Source organism: Palaemon carinicauda, chromosome 38, assembly GCF_036898095.1.
Source record: "Palaemon carinicauda isolate YSFRI2023 chromosome 38, ASM3689809v2, whole genome shotgun sequence".
NCBI classification, from domain to species: domain Eukaryota; kingdom Metazoa; phylum Arthropoda; class Malacostraca; order Decapoda; family Palaemonidae; genus Palaemon; species Palaemon carinicauda.
In genome coordinates, this window is record NC_090762.1 from 30747816 (window position 1) to 30769741 (window position 21926).

General features: G+C 40.4%; 1 protein-coding gene across 4 annotated transcripts in view; it reads right to left on the bottom strand.

Moving 5' to 3' along the window:
- Positions 1–21926, bottom strand: part of LOC137630519 (stomatin-like protein 1) — a 122533-nt gene that overhangs the window by 93028 nt on the left and 7579 nt on the right. For 3 of the 4 annotated variants that reach the window (XM_068362033.1, XM_068362031.1, XM_068362030.1), the window contains exons 2-3: positions 20206–20425; positions 9037–9314 (exon numbers count right to left, since the gene is read on the bottom strand). In XM_068362033.1, the coding sequence (XP_068218134.1) occupies positions 9037–9314; positions 20206–20419 (492 nt within the window). In that variant the 5' untranslated portion in view covers positions 20420–20425. The remainder of the gene's footprint in view (positions 1–9036; positions 9315–20205; positions 20426–21926) is intronic. The other variant, XM_068362032.1, reaches the window with a different exon arrangement.

Below are 21926 nucleotides of genomic sequence, written 5' to 3' on the forward strand. Positions count from 1 at the left end.
ATGTATCCAGCTGTAATTATAGGATACCCATCTATGGGAAATCAAAACATTATCTTAGCTCCTGCAAAGCACGGCGTGTATATCAAAGGGAAATTCTATAAGTCTTCTAATACTTTAAAGTCAGTTTTGGATAAAAAGGAGACGACAAATGTAACCGTAACGTACGTTGAAGAACCAATAACTTGTCTCACTAATAAAGAAATAATGTACGCGACCCAGCAGAATTCTCGTTCACCCGTAATATCATCTTGCACGCAATATATCGAACCAAACATACCTTCGAATTTAATAGTGCAAATAAAGAAAACACTACCGGGATCTGAAATATTAATCCTTTCCGATACTTTGAAAACCAACGGATTGTCTGTCACACAAGCTATTTATACAGTAGGCTCACATCAGCAATGTAATATCGAAGTCTGTAATCATTTAAATAACACTTTAGTAATTCACAAAAATCAACATATCTTGGATGTAGAAGTTTATAAACATCGTATTCTTACCGTTGCTGAAATCAATCACTCTCAATCAGTTGCGGATGAATCCCTTTTACGATCTATTAAAAATAAAATCAGTAAGGACATTCAAGACGAAGAAATTCAGCAGAAAATTTTTGAACTTTTAAATAAATATACAGATGTCTTTTCCACTACGGATGGATCCTTAGGAAAAACAGATGTGATCGAGCATCAAATAAGGTTAAAAGACAAACAGAAAATTATATATGTACCCTCGTACAGACTCCCTATGAAATTCCAGAATGAAATAAATGATGAAGTAGGTAAAATGTTAGAGGAAGGAGTCATTAGAAAATCAAATAGCCCTTATAATTTTCCTTTAATAGTTGTACCGAAAAAAGATCGAACATGGCGTATCTGCGTCGACTTTCGTCGTCTAAACGAGGAAACGATCCCTGATCGATTCCCAGTGCCATGTACTGACGATATTTTGTCTTTGTTAGGTCAGAATAAATATTTTACCAGTTTGGACTTACTTAAAGGCTTTCACCAGATATCATTAGAAGAAGATAGTATCCCATACACAGCCTTCAGCACAGCCAGGGGACATTAAGAATTTTTACGGATGCCTTTTGGTTTACGTTGTGCTCCTATAACATTTACAAGAATGATTAACATAGTGTTTGGAGACTTGTTAGGGGATATATTGCATGCCTATATGGATGATCTTGTAATCTTTTCCAACACCTTAGAGGAACATCTACGTAAGTTAGAACTAGTACTACAGAGATTAAGACAACATAACTTAAGGGTAAAGATTAGTAAGTGTGAATTTTTCAAAACAGAATTGATATATTTGGGTTTCATGGTGTCAAGCCAAGGTCTTAAAGTAGTCCATGATAAGGTGTCGGCTATACGTAATTTTCCCATACCTACTAATGTCAAGGGAATACAGCAATTTCTGGGTTGTAGTGGATATTACAGGCGTTTTATACGCAACTATTCAATAATAGCCGCTCCTTTAACTGATCTTACGAAGAAGGGCGTAGATTTCATATGGTCTGAGCAACATCAACAGGCGTTTAATACTTTGAAAGATGAACTGTGTAGTTCGCCTATCTTAAAATTTCCTGACTTCGGTAAGGAATTCTTCATTGCAACAGACGCCTCAGACTTAGGAGTAGGAGGGGTATTGCTTCAGCAATATGATAAACAGTTTTTCCCGATAGCTTTCTATTCTCGAAAATTGAGAACTTCCGAAAGTAAGTATGCAGTAATAGACAAGGAAGGACTAGCTATTGTTAATTCGCTAGTGCATTTTAAGTTCATAATTTACGGTTATCCCGTTAAGGTTCTTACTGACCATAAACCACTAACAGAGTTCTTTAAAGGCTTCAATCACAGCCCTAAACGAACTCGGTGGCATTTAATCATTCAAGATTTTGGCGCAAGAATCGGGTATTTACCTGGGAAAGCAAATATCATTGCGGATGCATTATCACGCAACCCCGTGTCATCTTGTACGGAGTCTTTAGCTGAATTAATAGATATATCAACATCCATGCCTATTGTAAAAACAATATCTGAACAAGAAGATTTAGGCTGGAGTGCTGAATTGTTGCAGACTGAGCAAAGAAAAGATCAGAAAATAGAAACAATTATAAATGCTTTGAAAGGCAATCATAAAGAAAAAGAATATATAAAGTATAAGCAGCAGAATTATGTAATCAAAGATAATATTCTGTGTAGGACTGTGACAAGGAAAACCCGCAATACACCACATGTAACTAACGACCAGGTAGTAGTACCAAACTCACTTGTTTCCACTGTCCTGAATTGGTTGCATTCAAATCCATTACATGGACACCCTGGGTTCTCATTAATGTCACAGAAAGCCAAATCATTGTTTTATTGGCATACAATGCTTACAGATATAAAAAGACACATAGCTAATTGTCGCACATGTCAGGAAAACAAAGGGCATACGAAAACACCTGTTAGCTTAGGAGCTTATCCTGTTCCCAATCAACCCTTTGAAAGAATACATTTAGATTTGTTAACAGGATTTTACGAGTCAGACAGAGGAAATAAGCACCTCTTAGTGATTATAGATGCTTTAACTCGATATACAGAACTAATAGCGCTTAAAACTAAAACTGCGATTGAATGCGCTAGGAAGTTTTACGAGTGTTACATTTGTAAACATGGAATTCCACACATGATAATCTCAGACTCGGGTGGTGAATTTAATAATCACTTTCTTATCTCATTGTGTGAATTCCTCAACATAAAGAAGGTTAATACCATGATATATCACCCAGAGTCGAATGGGCTAGTGGAAAGAGCAAATAGGAAGATATTAAATATATTAAGGGTAACACTAGGGGGATCAGACCCCAACTGGGATATTGCAATACCGGCGGCACTGAGTACTCTGAATCATTCATATCATATATCAATTAAAATGTCACCGCATGAAGCATTGTATGGTACCCCAGTTAGAACACCTTTCCATGTATTAACGCCTACAACTAATCTATCAAATCCTTTAAAAGAATGTATAAATGCAAGTATAAGTCGATATGATATCCTTCGAAAGAATTTAGAAGAATCACAAATCATAATGAAAAGGAATCATGATAAAATAGCGAAACCAACTAAAACATATACCGTGGGTGATAACATCTATATTCAAATCAATGTCAGAAAAGGGCTCAACTATAAACTAACACCTAAGTTTGAAGGCCCATTTAACATTTTGGAAATATTAACGGCCAATAGGTTTAGAATTCAAAACGTAGCCCAACCCACGGATGAGAGAATAGTACCATTGTCTCACATAAGAAATTAAAAAGAAGTGAGGAAAAATTTTAATTTTTGTAACTAAAAAGTTTTCTTTTTAATACAGGAGTAATTACATATATTTTTTCTCGTTACAGGTTTCCAAGATGAATTTTTTGTTGTTGGGAGTGATATTGTTCGCTCAGACATTTTTTTCGTATGGGATGAGTTCTAAGACTAAGAATATATATTTTAAATATGGCAATATAGTTGAAAGACAAGAAGACATTTTTATTACATCAACCAACGTAATTGTCGAAGTGCATATGCAAGCAATTTTTCTTCAAGAGAATGATGTCACTAGCTTAAGAACCGCCATTTCAAGGTTTTCTGCATCATTGGATGAGTTGCATAGGAGACATTTTCATTTGACTACTAAGAGTTTGCTTGGATCAACATTAAAAGTTGCAGAGATGCTATCTGATGACTTGAAAAATAAGACTGGAGAGACAGGATCTTTGGCTTATGACCTTTTGATGTGGACTGTAGGACACGAACAAAAAGAAAGACGGAATCCGTTCATTTATGCTGCATTAAGCATCTTTGGGTCTGTTGCAAGTTTAGGTTTAGGACTTTCCAATCGTCTTAAAATTAGTAATCAAAATAAGAAAATTGAGTTCTTGACTCATAAAGATGAATTGATTATGTCAGAACTAAGGGATCAGTTAGCTTCAATCAATAAAATTATGGATTTGTTAAATGAACATTCAGATAATATCGTTCAAATTATGGAAGTACAGGATTTGTTAGCAACATTAACGTATTATGATTCAAAGATAGATCACATACATAACAGAATTGCACATTTCATTGAGAAATCCAAGGATTATGTAGAAGCTATCACGTTAGCAACTAAAGGTGTATTGTCGCCCCATTTGTTGCCTATATGTTACTTAAAATTAGTTCTGGAGAACACTAGGGATAAACTAGGCTATGTTCCTTTGTTAGACGAACATAGGTTAGAATTTTATTACAGCCTAATTACAGTAAACGTAGATAATAACAAGATTAGGATTACAATTCCCTTTGATTCTTCTGATGCCTGGCAATCTTACAGGATATCACCATTTCCGACTTTCATGACGAATCACTCAAATCCAGTAATATCCAGTTTGACAGGACACGTATTGATTTCCCCAGACAAGGAAACATATACGGTCATTAAAGACTTAAATCAATTAACTCACTGTTCAGACGCAATGGATAGAAAAATATGTACAGCTGACTCATTTGAATTCCGTAAAAACTTGATGGATTCATGCGAGTTAGGTATAGTGCTAGACGGTGCTCTCTCCCATACAAGTGAAAATTGTCTGGATAAGCTTTATCCCTTTGACAATAAAGAATTCAATTGCAGACTAAATAATGGCTCGAGGATACGATACGACAAGGACGGCTTCAATGTATCATGCCCTGACGGATTCACATCCTACAACCACATCTTCGTCGCAGCAGATGGCTGTATCGGGACTTCCCCGAATTCCATGGTGACTGGCCTACGGACAATCATCAGAGAACGTGCTTACTTCGCGAACTTCACGTGGACCTCTACAACGCCCGCACTTCCTCTCCCCTATAAAGGAAGTGTGGCGAAACGCTTAATGAAACTTACCGAAAAGGACCACCTGTCGCCGACTTACAAAGAGATTCTTCACCCTATATTACTAGCAGGTTTATTTGGAACGGCGTTAATTTTTATCGCCGTGAACATCCTTGTTTGGCGTAGGTTACGGCACAGCAAGCAGCTACAAAGGAACGAGTTGAATAGCCCTGACAATACCCCTTACTTGATCCAGTTCAAAGCTGTATGAGTGGCCACCTCATTCGCTAAGGGAGTAATTTGTCAGGATGATGTTTGTATGAAAAGCTGATTAGTACGCTAGTAATATGTAATTAAAGAAATTCTCTACATTTGCATTGTTAAAAATACATTTAAAATAACATTTAAAAAAATAAATAAAATAAAAAAGGATTTAAATCATTTTTTTCTCTCGGCATCTAATAAAAATATATAAGCCGGAATGTTAAAAAAGAAAAGAGAAAAAAAAAAAAAAAAAATATAAGATATATAACAGAATCTATGGGCATCTAATAAAATGTATCAGCCCTATATATAAATATATATATATATATATATATATATATATATGTACGAAACCGTGGTACGTGTACGTACCAGGAATTCGTATTTGTGCACTAAAAATTGAGTATCTTGTTTCTGACAAAGGTAACAATTATTCTTTATCAAGTTACCGAATCATTTGTAAGTCAGAATTTGTTTTGTTTTTTGGTACCATGTAATCATTTGCTAGCAATGTACCATATATATGATCTTGGTTTTATCATGCATTTTTCTTTTTGCTTTGGTAATATCTTTTTTGTATGCATTATTGTTATTAGTTTTGATGTGCCTATTTGGACATTCGTCCTCAGTTGGATATAGCTAGTTTTGGACAATGAATGATACGTATGTCCAGTCACACCTAATAACCATGTTTCGGCTTGTTGTTAAATTTTTGTAAAAAAATTGAGATAGCTGGCCGAGCTTATGTAATATTTAGAATAGTAATATTACATGTTTAAAACAAATGACGTAATATGTCATGTTGGTTGGAAGAGCTGGCCGTGAGATTTGCTATGGTCAACTCAAATTGTATACAGGATGTAAGATGCTAAGTTGTCATTCTTTCTTAGTGTCAACACATTATCTCTTCGTGTGAAAGTTTGTGACGTCACCGGATGCAGGTGTCTTCCGATTCCGTCACTGAGCCAAATTAAAGCAAGTGTACGATATTTGGGATATCAGTAATTTGTTCAGTTCATATCAAAACTTCACCAGAATTGGTCATGTGGACCAACACAGCTTCCTCCAGTGATGGAGATGTTTAACTCAGTTGTTATTCACAATAAAACTTAAAAACTACTAAAATGTGTTCAGTAAACCATTCAAATACATTTGAAAACAACTCATACTCAAATGTGTGCTTAAGACAGTAGCACACCAATACATATATGTGAGGCAAGGATGGACAAAGTTTCGTAAGATTTGAATGATCAGTCTTCAGGGGGTGGTTTCTTCTTTTGGAGTAGCTGGACTCATGTTCAATGGCTCAGCAACTCTGGAAAATCCTTCTAGTGTATTCTTGTACCAGACCAAGAACAGAATTGAGGCAAAGCTCTACATAGAAAACCACAACAGGTTGAAGGTCTGACTCATGGCCAAGGTGCTCCTAGCTCCCATACCCTCAGAGACTAGTGAACCACCAGGTGTTCAAGTTTCTGATTAGCATCGAGTCACACGTATACGTGTTTTGTAATGGCCGATGATAGCACGCATGTATGGTGGTATCTGGATGATCATTAGCGCGTTCAGAGCACCCCTAATCTTGTAATCTCATGGCAACTGTTGGAAAGAAAAGACAGAAAATGGGGCAGCCCTCTTTTATCCTGATCAAGGTTACCAGACCCAGGTCTTGCACGAGACCGAGTACTACAGTACAGTAGTAGGAGGCATGTCAACAGCTGGATCACTTACCACTCAGAGCTGGGTACGATCCTGGTACATACCACTTCTCCCTCGCATACGCAGGGAGAGATCATCGGAGACAAGTAGCTACATTGATCAGACATCTTAAAGGTAAAAGTGTTTAGTTTCAGTTCCAGTATCATCCGAAGAGATGTACACACACCAAAACGTCAGCCGGGCAAGCCCAAAGTTTTCTTCTTCGGGGGGATGAGCAGCGCACTGTAAAGTGTAATACATTCAGGATGAGATCAAACCCAGGTGCAAAAATGCCGCATACTAGTGTTTGATCCCGAAGGGACATCTTTGCTGAAAACCAGAGAGATGGACCAGGATGAAGAAAGAGCAGAGCCTATTATCCTACTGGCAATGTGTGTGCTCTTCTTGCAAGAAACAGAGCACAGATAGCAGGTGTGTGAGCACATGCACTGAATACTTGAACTTGGTGGGAGAAAATTCATGATATACACCCTATCACCTCAATAATTAGGTGAGAACATACTGGTGCCAAAGTAGCGTGTACCAGTGTTTGTTCCCAGAGAGGCCACTTTCAGTATCCACCGCATCATGAATTTCTCCTAAAAGTGAGAGATCTTTTCCAGGAAGAGGAAAGAAGGACAATGCCCTTTACTCCCGCTGGCAGTGTGCATGCTGGTTTTCATAGGAAAATAGTACAAGTAGCAGGTCTATGAGCACCTGTCTAACGTACCAATACATATACTTGGTACCAAACTCTCTCTCCTATGGGGAAGGAGATAGTAGAAGTCATGTGTACACAACTCCTATCTGCCAGACTTCCTGGACATCTTTTTTGTTCTCCTCTAAATGTAACTGAGATGTCACCTGCTTCTACTCTACACAAAGACAAGTGGTAAGGTCCTTTGTCTTTGTCCAGTCTCGAGAGTGGTAGGATCTCATGTACACATGGTAATCTAAAGTGTGTGCATGGATCTTGCTCTTGGGGAACTGGCTTGCAGGAACCTAGCTCGAAGAGATCTAGTGTGTGTTATGTTCTCAAAATGTATCCTTGGGGATCCTGTGCGAGGTGATCTAGAGAAGTCATCAGGTACTGTATGTCTATGGCGTGCTGGCGAACGTAGAACTCTTAAGTCTCTGTCCTTACTAAAAGACAAGGTGTGCTCTCGAAAAAAGGGAGCGCGCACACACACACAAGAGAGAGCTTTTGAGTGTGTAAAGTAGAGCTCTTATGGGTACTTGCACCAGAGAGAATGAGTGAGTAGATGGGGGCATAATCCTGTTGAAGCAGGTGAGGCCACGCTTTTGTAAAGAGCAAAGGATAGCACACATGGGCAAGCATGAACAAATGAGGGTGTGCTCCAATAGGGTAATGCGCACAAATAGTTGAGAACGCGCTCCTGTAGCAGATGTCATCTGCATTGAAATTTCTTCTTCGCTGTCATTGGGAAAGGGAGTTAAGGGGACTCTTGAAGCAGCACTGTCTCTCCCACAGGGGGAAAAACAGTAGGAGTCTTGCATATACAACTCCTATTGATTGGTCTTTGGACTTCTTCATCCATAAAGGGTAAAAAAAAGGCAGAGCACTTCTATCCCAACTGGCAGGGTGATGAAATGAAGGGAAAGTGGAGGAACTTAAGTTCTCCTTCTAAGTGGCGTTCAGGCTGACGACAACGCTTCTATTGGGAAGAACTCCCAGGAATCCTTGGTGCCTTTCTAGAAATGGTAATACACCAAAGGAAGAAGAAGGGCGGTACCCTTTTGCTTCAAAATCAGCGGTCGCAAGACATTCATCCTCCAACAGTGCACCATGATGTCTAAGGATTGCCAACCTCCTTAGGAATCCGATTTAGTCATCATCACCAGACCACACAAGCAAGGGAAAAAGCAGCAAACATAATTATCTAAAAGAAAAAGCAAAAGATTAAAACAGCCAACTGAGGGCACCGGAAGTATGTTTGTACGATCCAGCTGAGGGCTAATTGGTTGGTCAAGTGGGTAAGGATTCCCTGCCACCCAGCTATAACTATCATCACCTCAGTAAGGTTTTAGCAGCCATAGCCACCTTTGCTGAATGCATGCTCCTTTTAAAGGACAAGGGTTTGTATTCATCTAAGAACAAACTGTATTTATAGATAACTGGTAAAGATAAAACTGTGCATACACATTTGATGTGGTATAAATCTTTCATGCCTTAAATCTTTTCAATGGTAAAGTATACAATGTCAATACTGTTACCTGTTGTGGAGGAACAGAGAATGCCTTTGTCCTCATGTCCACACGATTATGCCTGTCCAACCATGGAATAATAAATACCACACCAGGGCCGAGAGCACCACGTAGTCTCCCGAGACGGAACACAATGAGACGTTCCCACTGGGCAATTTTCTTGAAACAGAACCATAACGTAACAGGAAAGGTTAAGCATATGAAGAAGTAGCTTGCTGCTGTTACAATCGAAGCCAAGCAGTTCATGAAACTGAAGCTGGCAAACTTTCTCTTCTTTTCATCTTTACCTGAAATAGTATGACTGCATGTTAAGTAATGGTACTAATATCTTTTAGAGCACAACTACTTTAAAACATGAAAGCAATAAGGTCAAGGAAGAACATTAGCTGATAAAATATATCTTGAGCATTTTTAAAATAATTCCCTCTTGATATGAAGCCAATAACAGTTCAAGCAAAAGAAATTGACCAAAATTAGTGAAAAGCTACAAAAAATAGTTTTTTTTAATGCTGATCTGATATATAAGACATTTTGAATGGAAAACACTTATACTGATAACTGAGAAGGGTGGTGTATAGAGCATTGATTCATAATCATCTTTGACAAATGCCATTTACAGGTATCTCTAAAGCACTGATTTATCCTTTTGAAATGAAAATTCTATATTTCAAGCATGTATGTAGACAGATAAGTACAGTACAGTACATGAAATACTGAAAAAAACTATACATAGTACCAATAGTGATATAGACTGAATATTATTAAAGTGGAATGAAATGGAATAACAAGATAGAAAGAAATGAGTAACAAAAATTATTTGAAATCTGTTTGTAAAATTATAAAAGAAAAAAAGTAGACATCGGGACCAAAAATGATTGGAAATCTTCAGATTAAATTAGCAAAACAGGTACAGGATATGGTAAATCCACTGATTAGTGAAACAATATGAAATAAGTAAAATGCAAGTTTAGGTACTCACTTAACATTACCAGTTCCTTGAAGATGGGAATCAAAGAAGGCTAGTAAGCACTTTATCTAAATGGCTGAGAGGTCAAAGTATACATTTATTGATGATAAAGAGATGAAAAAGATAGATCTAAATAGAAGATAAAGATGAAAGTATATCTATCTAAATGAAAAGATAAAAAACAATAGCACAGATGTAGTTCTTGGAGGAGCCCCTTTTCACAATGAAGAGTCTGCTTGAAAAGTAAGAGATTTAATCAAGAAAAGATCTGATATAAAGGATGAAAAATTAGATATACTGTACAGTATATGAGGGTACTGTATTTTGAAGTAACAGTACAGTAACTGTCATATGCTAGTTAGAACTGTAAATCCTTTACCATTATCAGAGATGTTTTCATGTTAGCTCTTCCCTTTATAGGGTTAGACATTCTTAATTATGTCTCGTCTTATTCAGGTCTACATCTTCACTTATACTGTACCATTTTTTATTGATATTCTCAGTCTTCCTGTTAGTTTTACTGTGTATTTACTATTTTTTCTGACTAACTGCTCCTTATCCCACCTCATCACATGTCTAAACCATCTTAATCTTTAAGATTTCAGTACAGTATGTATATTTTCCAGTCATTGGACCTCAGACACCTGTCACTTCTCTTGTTGATTTTCCATAGCCTAGAATAGTTCAATGATTATGCACTCACCACAAGTCTTTGTTGTCTACTCATGGGGTATCTATTTGGACCCTAACATAAAAGAGTACCAATCTTTCCACTTCACCTTGTCTCTTCCTACAGGTATTTCCTTCCTTCATTTCATGATCTGCATCCAAATTCAGTATCCCAAGGATATAGAAATATACTTCGACGATATGCTCTTCACCAACAGTATACAGTATTGTAGTAATCGCTATAAACTTGTTTTACGTATGTTAACTTTTAATCCTCTTCTCTCCATTCATGTACAGTTTCCCCCATTACTCAAATAGAAAAAGCAAAGGGTACATTCGGATACTTCTTTCACTACCTTCACACTAGAGCTTGTAACATGGGACAAAAAATCCCAACGTCAATGAACCTTACTGGTACCCTCTGCCTTTCTAATGCTCATATAACACTGTAGGTTAAATAAGGGATACTGTTTCCAAGAAAATTATATTTTCTAGTTAGGTAATGATGTATTTTTAAATTTTAATTTTTCCAAAGGTTATACACTGAAATTAATTACATTTCAGCGATGATATCATGATCCTAAAGACTGTATACTTACATACAATCTGCATATCATAGGGACTATTCTTTCACTAGACTAAAATTTTCTTCTGAGAAATTTATCAATGAACTTGCTTGATTAAATTACAGGCGCACATTGAGTCAGTGACATTTTGGGAATTCAAACTTTAATACAATACTTTAATTCACCTACAAAATTCTTTACATTCCAACACATAGGCAACTGGCTTATATGGGAATAGAGTGTTAAATGTAGTAGAGGCATGAATAAATAGCCTCTTATGATACAGTTTATCAGATAATCAGAATCTAAAGTAAAGATCAGGATAAATTATTTTATACTGTATTTACAAAAAATATTAGCTTTTTTGCATAATCAAAGATTGTAGATTTAATCTATTTCTTTATTTCCTATCCTCACCGGGCTATATTTTCCTTATGAGGCCCTTGGGCTTTTAGCATCCTGCTTTTCCAACTAGGGTGATAGCTTCATCATCATCTCCTCTTACACCCATTGACACAAAGAGCCTCAAGGTTGTAGCTTACTAGTCATAATAGGCTAATAATAATAATATGATATTTTAATTATAAAATAAATATTTGAATATACTTACCCGGTGAATATATATAGCTGCAACTCTGTTGCTGGACAGACAAAAAACTGTAAAAAAACTCGCCAGCGATCGCTATACAGGTTGCGGGTGTGCCCATCAGCGCCAACTGTCGGCCAGATACCATACTCAATGTAAACAAAGACTCAATTTCTTCTCATCCCACTGCGTCTCTATTGGGGAGGAAGGGAGGGTCGTTTAATTTATATATTCACCGGGTAAGTATATTCAAAAATTTATTTTATAATTAAAATATAATTTTTAAATATTTAACTTAGCCGGTGAATATATATAGCTGATTCACACCCAGGGTGGTGGGTAGAGACCAGTTAAATATGTTTACATCTTATGAGCTAAGAGTTTTTATTTCATTTTAGAAGTTATGAAAATAACAAAAACAAAATAAATAGGTACTGTACCTGGTAAGGAAGTCGACTTAGACGATTACTCTGCCTTATAAGTACGTCTTCCTTACGGAGCCTCGCGATCCTCTTAGGATGCTGACAGACCCCTAGGAGCTGAAGTATCAATGGCTGCAACCCATACAACAGGACCTCATCAAACCCCTAATCTGGGCGCTCTCAAGAAATGACTTTGACCACCCGCCAAATCAACCAGGATGCGAAAGGCTTCTTAGCCTTCCGTACAACTCATAAAAAACAACATTAAAAACATTTCAAGAGACAGATTAAAAGGATATGGAATTAGGGAATTGTAGTGGTTGAGCCCTTACCCACTACTGCACTCGCTGCTACGAATGGTCCCAGTGTGTAGCAGTTCTCGTAAAGAGACTGGACATCTTTCAAGTAAAATGACGCGAACACTGACTTGCTTCTCCAATAGGTTGCGTCCATTATACTTTGCAGAGATCTATTTTGCTTAAAGGCCACGGAAGTTGCTACAGCTCTAACTTCGTGCGTCTTCACCTTAAGCAAAGCTCGGTCTTCCTCACTCAGAAGTGAATGAGCTTCTCGTATTAACAATCTGATAAAGTATGACAAAGCATTCTTTGACATAGGCAAGGATGGTTTCTTAACTGAACACCATAAAGCTTCAGATTGGCCTCGTAAAGGTTTAGTACGCTTTAAATAGAACTTAAGAGCTCTAACAGGGCATAAGACTCTTTCTAGTTCATTGCCTACGATCTCCGATAAGCTGGGAATATCGAAAGATTTAGGCCAAGGCCGAGAAGGCAGCTCATTTTTGGCTAGAAAACCAAGTTGCAGCGAACAAGTAGCTTTTTCCGACGAAAATCCGATGTTCTTGCTGAAGGCATGAATCTCACTGACTCTTTTAGCCGAGGCTAAGCTTACCAGGAAAAGTGTCTTAAGAGTGAGATCTTTCAGGGAGGCTGATTGTAACGGCTCAAACCTGTCTGACATGAGGAATCTTAGTACCACGTCTAAATTCCATCCAGGGGTAGCCAAACGACGCTCCTTGGTGGTCTCAAAAGACTTAAGGAGGTCTTGCAGATCTTTATTGTTGGAAAGATCTAAGCCTCTATGCCGGAAGACCGATGCCAACATGCTTCTGTAGCCCTTGATAGTGGGAGCTGAAAGGGATCGTCCTTTTCTCAGGTATAAGAGAAAATCAGCTATTTGAGCTACAGAGGTACTGGTCGAGGATACAGAAACTGACTTGCACCAGTCTCGGAAGACTTCCCACTTCGATTGGTAGACTCTAATGGTAGACGCTCTCCTTGCTCTAGCAATCGCACTGGCTGCCTCCTTCGAAAAGCCTCTAGCTCTCGAGAGTCTTTCGATAGTCTGAAGGCAGTCAGACAAAGAGCGTGGAGGCTTTGGTGTACCTTCTTTACGTGTGGCTGACGTAGAAGGTCTACCCTTAGAGGAAGATTTCTGGGAACGTCTACTAACCATCGAAGTACCTCGGTGAACCATTCTCTCGCGGGCCAGAGGGGAGCAACTAACGTCAACCTTGTCCCTTCGTGAGAGGCGAACTTCTGCAGTACCTTGTTGACAATCTTGAACGGTGGGAATGCGTACAGATCCAGATGTGACCAATCTAGGAGGAAGGCATCTATATGTATTGCTGCTGGGTCCGGGACTGGGGAGCAATAGATTGGAAGCCTCTTGGTCAGCGAGGTTGCAAAGATATCTGTGGTTGGTTGACCCCAAGTGGCCCAAAGTCTCTTGCACACATCCTTGTGGAGGGTCCATTCGGTTGGAATTACTTGCCCTTTCCGACTGAGACAATCTGCTATGACGTTCAAGTCGCCTTGGATGAACCTCGTTACTAGGGAGATGTCTTGATCTTTTGACCAGATGAGCAGGTCCCTTGCGATCTCGTACAACGTCAGTGAGTGGGTACCTCCTTGTTTGGAGATGTACGCCAAGGCCGTGGTGTTGTCCGAGTTTACTTCCACCACTTTGCCTCGAAGGAGATACTCGAAGCTTATCAAGGCCAGATGAACTGCCAACAGCTCCTTGCAGTTGATATGCATGCTCCTCTGACTCGAGTTCCACAGACCTGAGCATTCCCGACCGTCCAGTGTCGCGCCCCAGCCCAAGTCCGATGCGTCCGAGAAGAGAACGTGGTTGGGAGTCTGAACAGCCAGGGGAAGACCCTCTCTTAGGTTGATATTGTCCTTCCACCAAGTCAGACAAGACTTTATCTTTCCGGAAATCGGGATCGAGACCGCCTCTAGCGTCTTGTCCTTTTTCCAGTGAAAAGCCAGATGGTATTGAAGAGGACGGAGGTGTAGTCTTCCTAGTGATATAAATTGTTCCAGGGATAACAGCGTCCCTACCAGACTCATCCACAGCCTGACTGAGCAGCGTTCCTTCTTCAGCATCTTCTGGATGGATAGCAGGGCTTGATCTATTCTGGGGGCCGACGGAAAAGCCCGAAAAGCTAGACTGTGAATCTCCATCCCTAAATACAGAATAGTTTGGGATGGGACCAGCTGCGACTTTTCCAAATTGACTAGGAGTCCCAATTCCTTGGTCAGATCTAGAGTCCACTTGAGATCCTTCAGACAGCGACGACTGGAAGAGGCTCTGAGAAGCCAGTCGTCCAAATAAAGGGAGGCTCGGATGTCTGATAAGTGGAGGAATTTGGCCACATTCCTCATCAGCCTCGTAAACACGAGAGGAGCTGTGCTTAGGCCAAAGCACAGGGCCCGAAACTGGTAGACCACATCTTCGAAGACGAATCTCAGAAAAGGTTGGGAGTCTGAGTGAATGGGGATGTGGAAGTAGGCGTCCCTTAGGTCTAGCGAGACCATCCAGTCTTCCCTTCTGACCGCTGCTAAGACTGACTTTGTGGTCTCCATGGAGAACTTCGTCTTTGTGACAAAGACATTCAGAGCACTGACGTCTAGCACCGGTCTCCAACCTCCTGTCTTCTTTGAAACTAGGAAGAGACGGTTGTAAAATCCCGGTGATCGAAGGTCCGAGACTTTGACCACCGCTCCCTTCTCTAGCAAAAGAGACACTTCCAGTTTCAGGGCTTGTCTCTTTTCTTCCTCTCTGTACCTGGGAGAGAGATCGATGGGGGACGTTGCTAGAGGGGGTTTGCGTACAAAAGGGATTTTGTACCCCTCTCTGAGTAACTTCACAGATTGTGAATCTGCGCCTCTCTTCTCCCAGGCTTGCCAGAAGTTCTTGAGTCTGGCTCCCACTGCTGTCTGAAGTTGCGGGCAGTCAGACTCTGCCCTTGGAGGACTTGGGTCCTTTCCTCTTCCCTCGTTTCCCTTCGGCACGAGCACCTCCTCTGCTGGAGGCTCTCCCACGAAAGGGCGGAATAAAGCGAGACGCTGGAGTGTCTATCCTCGGTCTAGCAGACAATGTAGGCAAAGGGGGAGCTTTGCGAGCTGAGGACGCAACTAGATCGTGGGTGTCCTTCTGAACTAACGAAGCGGCAATTTCCTTTACCAAGACTTCAGGAAACCGGCACTTGGAAAGGGGAGCAAAGAGAAGTTCAGATCTCTGGCATGGCGTAACTCCAGCAGACAGGAACGAACAGAGAGACTCTCGCTTCTTCAGGACTCCGGACGTGAATGAGGCAGCTAGCTCATTGGACCCATCACGGACGGCCTTGTCCATGCAGGACATAATGAGCAAAGAAATATCCTTATCTGTAGAAGAGATTTTCCTGCTCAGGGCTCCTAAGCACCAGTCTAAAAAGTTAAAGACTTCGAAAGCCCTAAATATCCCTTTAAGAAGGTGGTCCAGGTCCGATGGTGACCAACAAATCTTCGAGCGTCTCATGGCAAGGCGGCGGGGAGAGTCTACAAGACTTGAGAAGTCGCCCTGGGCAGAGGCAGGAACTCCCAAGCCGAGAACTTCTCCCGTGGCATACCAGACGCTCGATCTAGAAGAGAGTTTAGATGGGGGAAAGGCAAATGCTGTCTTCCCTAAACTCTTCTTAGACTCTAACCAGTCTCCTAACAGCCGCAAAGCTCTCTTGAATGAGCGTGAGAGAACGAGTTTAGTAAAGGCAGGTGTGGTAGCAGGCATGCCTAATACAAACTCTGACGGCGGAGAACGAGGAGCCACAGAAATAAAATGGTCAGGAAACAACTCCTTGAATACAGCCATGACTTTTCTAAAGTCCAATGATGGTTGAGTTGCCTTAGGCTCGTCCAGTTCTGACGGTTGATCGTCTTGTTGTTCAGCAACGTCCTCATCAGATAGTTCCTCATCCGAAAACTGATGAGGAAACGGCAACGGAGTGGGCAACGTCTGGCTCGCTGAGTCCGGTCGCACTGGTGCATGCGTGACGGAGCCGGACGCAACGTCATGGAACTGCTGCACAGTCTGTGAACTGTCAACAACCACGGGTGCGCGAGGACGCACAGCGTCCACCCGAGACTGTCTAGACCGTCTGGGTTGTGCAGTCAACACCCTACCGGGTTGCGGAGGTTGACGCACCGCGTCAAAACAAGTCACCTCTGATGGTTGCTGAACATCCTGAACGTCAACAACCACCTCCGAGCGTTGCTTAACGTCAACGTGCGGCTGGCAACCCACACTGGGTCGCATCGGTGGAGGAACCACCTCAACTGGTAGACGCGAGAAGGTTACCTCAGCGTCAACAGGACGCACAACAGACCGCTTGGAAGGTTGTTGGCCAGAAGGTTCAGCAGCAACCTTCTCCGCATTAAAGTCCTCCATCAAGGATGCAAGCTTGGACTGCATGTCTTGCAGCAAAACCCATTTAGGGTCTACGGGAGCAGGTGCGGCAACAGACGGGGTTAGCGACTGAGGCGGTACCGCTTTGCCTCTCTTAGGCGGTGAGCAGTCATCAGATGACGGCAACGAGTCCGAACTGACCCAGTGGCTACAACCGGGACGTTGGACTTGTCCTGAAGGGACCGACTTACGTTTTAAAGGTCGTGAGACCTTGGTCCAAAGTTTCTTACGAAAAACACCTTCGGACGACGAGGTAAAAACGGGCTCTCTCGTCTTACGTAGGTAGGGGCGATCTTGGGGAGATACGCCTGATACCATGGAGGGAACGTCTGTTCGCTGATCAAGGCCTCTCGAACCCATGCGTCGTACGACATTGCTTCTCCCCTGGGCTTGGGAGCTTGCAAGAGGTCCCGGACTAGGAGGACGACAGGCACGAACAGACGAACCCTCAAGCGCAACACTGTTCACAACACTTTCACTAGGCACTTTATCACTTCCCGCGGCACTTTGGCACTTTAGCTCCTTAACATCCGCCATGAGTTGATTGCGGTCACTTGCAAGGGACTCAACTCTCTCCCCCAAGGAATGGATAGCACGCATCATGTCAGCCATCGATGGTTCCTGAGTGCTAGGAGGGGGGTTAAGAACAACCACTACAGGGGAAGGAATAGGTTGAGGGGCATGAGGAGAGGAAAAATCTATCGACCTAGAAGAACTTCTCCTTACTCTATCTCTCTCTAGCCTGCGTGTGTACTTCTCAAATTCGATAAAATCGAATTCCGAAAGGCCCACGCATTCCTCACACCGATCTTCCAATTGACAGGTTTTACCCCGGCAATTGGAACAAACAGCGTGAGGGTCGAGAGAAGCCTTTGGAAGACGCCTAGAACAGTCCCTAGCATTGCATTTTCTAAACTTGGGAACTTGTGAAAGGTCAGCCATTTTGAATTGGTCAAGGGAAAATTCCAAAAAACGATCTAAGTCATCAACAATGAATCCGATACAAAAAAGAGTTCAAGGATTTATTTAAAGAAAAACCCTGCACAGCGAAAGCTCAAAACCAAAATAAAGTACTTCACCAAAGATGATGGCAAAAACTCCAGGTTTCAACAGCGAGTAAAGTACGTCTTGTCGACACGTCGACAGAGAAGAAATTGAGTCTTTGTTTACATTGAGTATGGTATCTGGCCGACAGTTGGCGCTGATGGGCACACCCGCAACCTGTATAGCGATCGCTGGCGAGTTTTTTACAGTTTTTTGTCTGTCGAGCAACAGAGTTGCAGCTATATATATTCACCGGCTAAGTTAAATATTTAAAAAATAATAATACAGTAAAGTGAGAATTTAGATTTCCAATTATATTATAAAGGAGGGAGATCCTTTAATATGAAAATACCTGAAGAGGGAGATAACACGCAAATCTGGACTAGAATTAATAGGTAGAACTTTTTTATAAGCAGGTATTAGATAACTTTACATATACGCAAATAATGAAAATTCAAAATGAACATAGAATGTTTTTTGTATTGAGTTGATATACGGTATGTTTCTTTAAGTGAAGTATAAGAATCCCCAAAAATGTAAAGTACCTTAGGAAATTGGTTTCCTCCATTTGATATCAGTTGCTGAGAAGGTTGTTAAGTGTTGTACTGTACCAGGATAAAACTCCACTAACATGGTACGACTTAAGGATAAGAATATTTCTTTCAAAATTCTGGCATTGTTGCTCATTCCCAAGCTAGACACAGATAAAAAGTGTGTTTCAGAATAAAATACATGGGCTCTCTCTATTGAATAATGTCTACATGGGCTCTCTCTATTGAATAATGTCTTGTCCACTTGTGAATTGCCATTGTGATCTTTCTAATAGTCAGTTCAGTCCTCTCTGTGGCTTTTAACCCGTAAAGATGGTATTTGTTAAGATGACGAGTCTGCAATTCATGTGTATAAACTTGTGAACAGTATACTTGTAAAATGCATCTTGGTTTAAGAGCAGATTATTGGATTAGGTCATAACTCTAGGATGCAGGTTTTGAGTAGAAATTGACGTGGTGTGAGGTTTCAATCAATTGTAAATGTCAGGGTTTATTTTAAGTAGAATTGTTCCTTCCAATATATGTACTAATCTAATGCCTGCCAAAAGTTATTGTTCTGAAGTTCCCTCTGTTCCATCAAATACTTGAGGCTAAGAGGAAAGCAACTGAAGCTGTATCTGAAGACATAAGATAATAAAGGTGAAATTGTATCGAGATGGAAAAGAAGAATACTAAATCGGTCCAGAAACCAAAAAGAAAATGGTAATGAAAACAAACTGAAATTTTTAAAATATCCATTATACTCTTCCTTTTCTTAACACACACCACCCACTGCAGTCCTCACTTCTGCACTTAACACTGAAAGGATTAACAAAAAATATACACTCTCCATTTTAAAATTGTAAGTTTGTAAGTTCATGAGTTACTAAAGCTAATAAAAAAGTTAACTAAAACTACTTGGTTAAGAAAACCCTCTTTCAAAAGTAACACAGAAAAAAATAAAGGTTAATGGATCGACAACTAAAAGATCACTAAACTACTCTAAAGTCACAATTGCAAGCAGAGACCAATCTCAAATCCTTGGTACAACTATAGCAAAATCCTTTCAAATTACTTTTTATATACAATTGCTATCATAATCAATAATCAGTCCATCTATATGCTATAAGCAATTATTTTTCATACACAAGCAAACTAATGAAATCAACAAGATTTAACAAAAATATAAAAAACCTATAACAACCTGACAATTTTCTCATACTTAGGCTTTATAATGTGTTTGTCACATTTTTTAGTGGCTTCTGTAAACAAAATTCCAAATATCATCCCATTTCCTGAACGATGATACATAAAATAGTTCACACAAAGCTCCTTGATCCTCTATGATTTTCAAGCAAAGCCAATTGATTCACATACATTACTCAAAAACATGAAATAACACATCTAACTAGTTCTAGTAAGAAGCTAGTGCACTGCTGTACTAATATCTGTCATACACTCACAGCTTATGAGTAATACCTACGACATTTATACTTGTTAGCAAGACCTATTGAGATAAACCCATTGTCAAGTATAATCATAAGCTAGAAAACATTCCCAAGCTGTCACGATTGATACTGGGATATCAACAAGGTTCCACTGTACTATGTAATGCACAATACGAACCAGTGCCTTTACACACCCTTATCCCCAAGGCCGAGGCTAACAGAGTGAGACCTGTGACCATAGCCATAGTCGAATGCACTCTGGTACTGACTAGATGTTTTTGATCCATAGTCGAAGGCTGATTTGTAGCTGAATGCCGAATTGTAATCAAAGGCTCCTGAGAGCTGTGGCACCTCTGGTTCCTTTGGCTCATCTGTAGGAACTAGGCTGTACTTTGCATATGAAACCATGGCGAACTGAAAAAGAGAAATTAGAATTAAAATTATATTTTAATTATAAAATAAATTTTTGAATATACTTACCCGGTGAATATATAATAGCTGCAACTCAGCGGCTCGACAGAAAACACACTCAAAAAACTCGCGAGCGATCGCTATGAAGGTTGCGGGTGTACCCACCAGCGCCAACTATCGGCCAGATACCACTCTTGCATGTAAACAAACCCTTCAATTCTTCTCGTCCCGCTGCGTCTCTATTGGGGAGGAAGGGAGGGCCTTTAATTTATATATTCACCGGGTAAGTATATTCAAAAATTTATTTTATAATTAAAATATCATTTTTAAATATTTAACTTAGCCGGTGAATATATAATAGCTGATTCACACCCAAGGCGGTGGGTAGAGACCAGAGTTAATTAAGTTTACAGCGTATAAGCTAAGAGTTTTTTTGACAGTTATCAATATAACAAAACCAAAATATATAGGTACCTGGTAAGGAAGTTGACTTAGACGATTACTCTGCCTTGTAAGTCTGTCTTCCTCACGGAGCCCAGCGATCCTCTTAGGATGCTGAAAGACTCCCAGGAGCTGAAGTATCAAGGGCTGCAACCCATACAACAGGACCTCATCAAACCCCTAATCTGGGCGCTCTCAAGAAATGACTTTGACCACCCGCCAAATCAACCAGGATGCGAAAGGCTTCTTAGCCTTCCGTACAACCCATAACACAATATTAAAAACATTTCAAGAGACAGATTAAAAGGATATGGAATTAGGGAAGTGTAGTGGTAGAACCCTCACCCACTACTGCACTCGCTGCTACGAATGGACCCAGTGTGTAGCAGTCCTCGTAAAGAGTCTGGACATCTTTCAAGTAAAATGACGCGAACACTGACTTGCTTCTCCAAAAGGTCGCGTCCATGATACTTTGCAGAGATCTATTTTGCTTGAAGGCCACGGAGGTTGCTATAGCTCTAATCTCGTGCGTCTTAACCTTAAGCAAAGATCGGTCTTCCTCACTCAAGTGGGAATGGGCTTCTCGTATTAAAAATCTGATAAAATATGACAAAGCATTCTTTGACATAGGTAAGGATGGTTTCTTAATCGAACACCATAACGCTTCGGATTTACCTCGTAAAGGCTTAGTACGAGCTAAATAGAACTTAAGAGCTCTAACGGGACATAATACTCTCTCCAGTTCATTGCCTACGATCTCTGATAAGCAAGGAATATCAAAAGATTTAGGCCAAGGACGAGAAGGCAGTTCATTCTTGGCCAGGAAACCAAGTTGAAGAGAACAAGTGGCTTTTTCTGTGGAAAAACCGATGTTCTTGCTGAAGGCATGAAGCTCACTGACTCTTTTAGCCGAGGCCAAGCACACCAGGAAAAGAGTCTTAAGAGTGAAATCCTTCAGGGAGGCTGAATGTAAAGGCTCAAACCTGTCTGACATGAGGAACCTTAGGACCACGTCTAAGTTCCATCCAGGAGTAGCCAAACGACGTTCCTTAGAAGTTTCAAA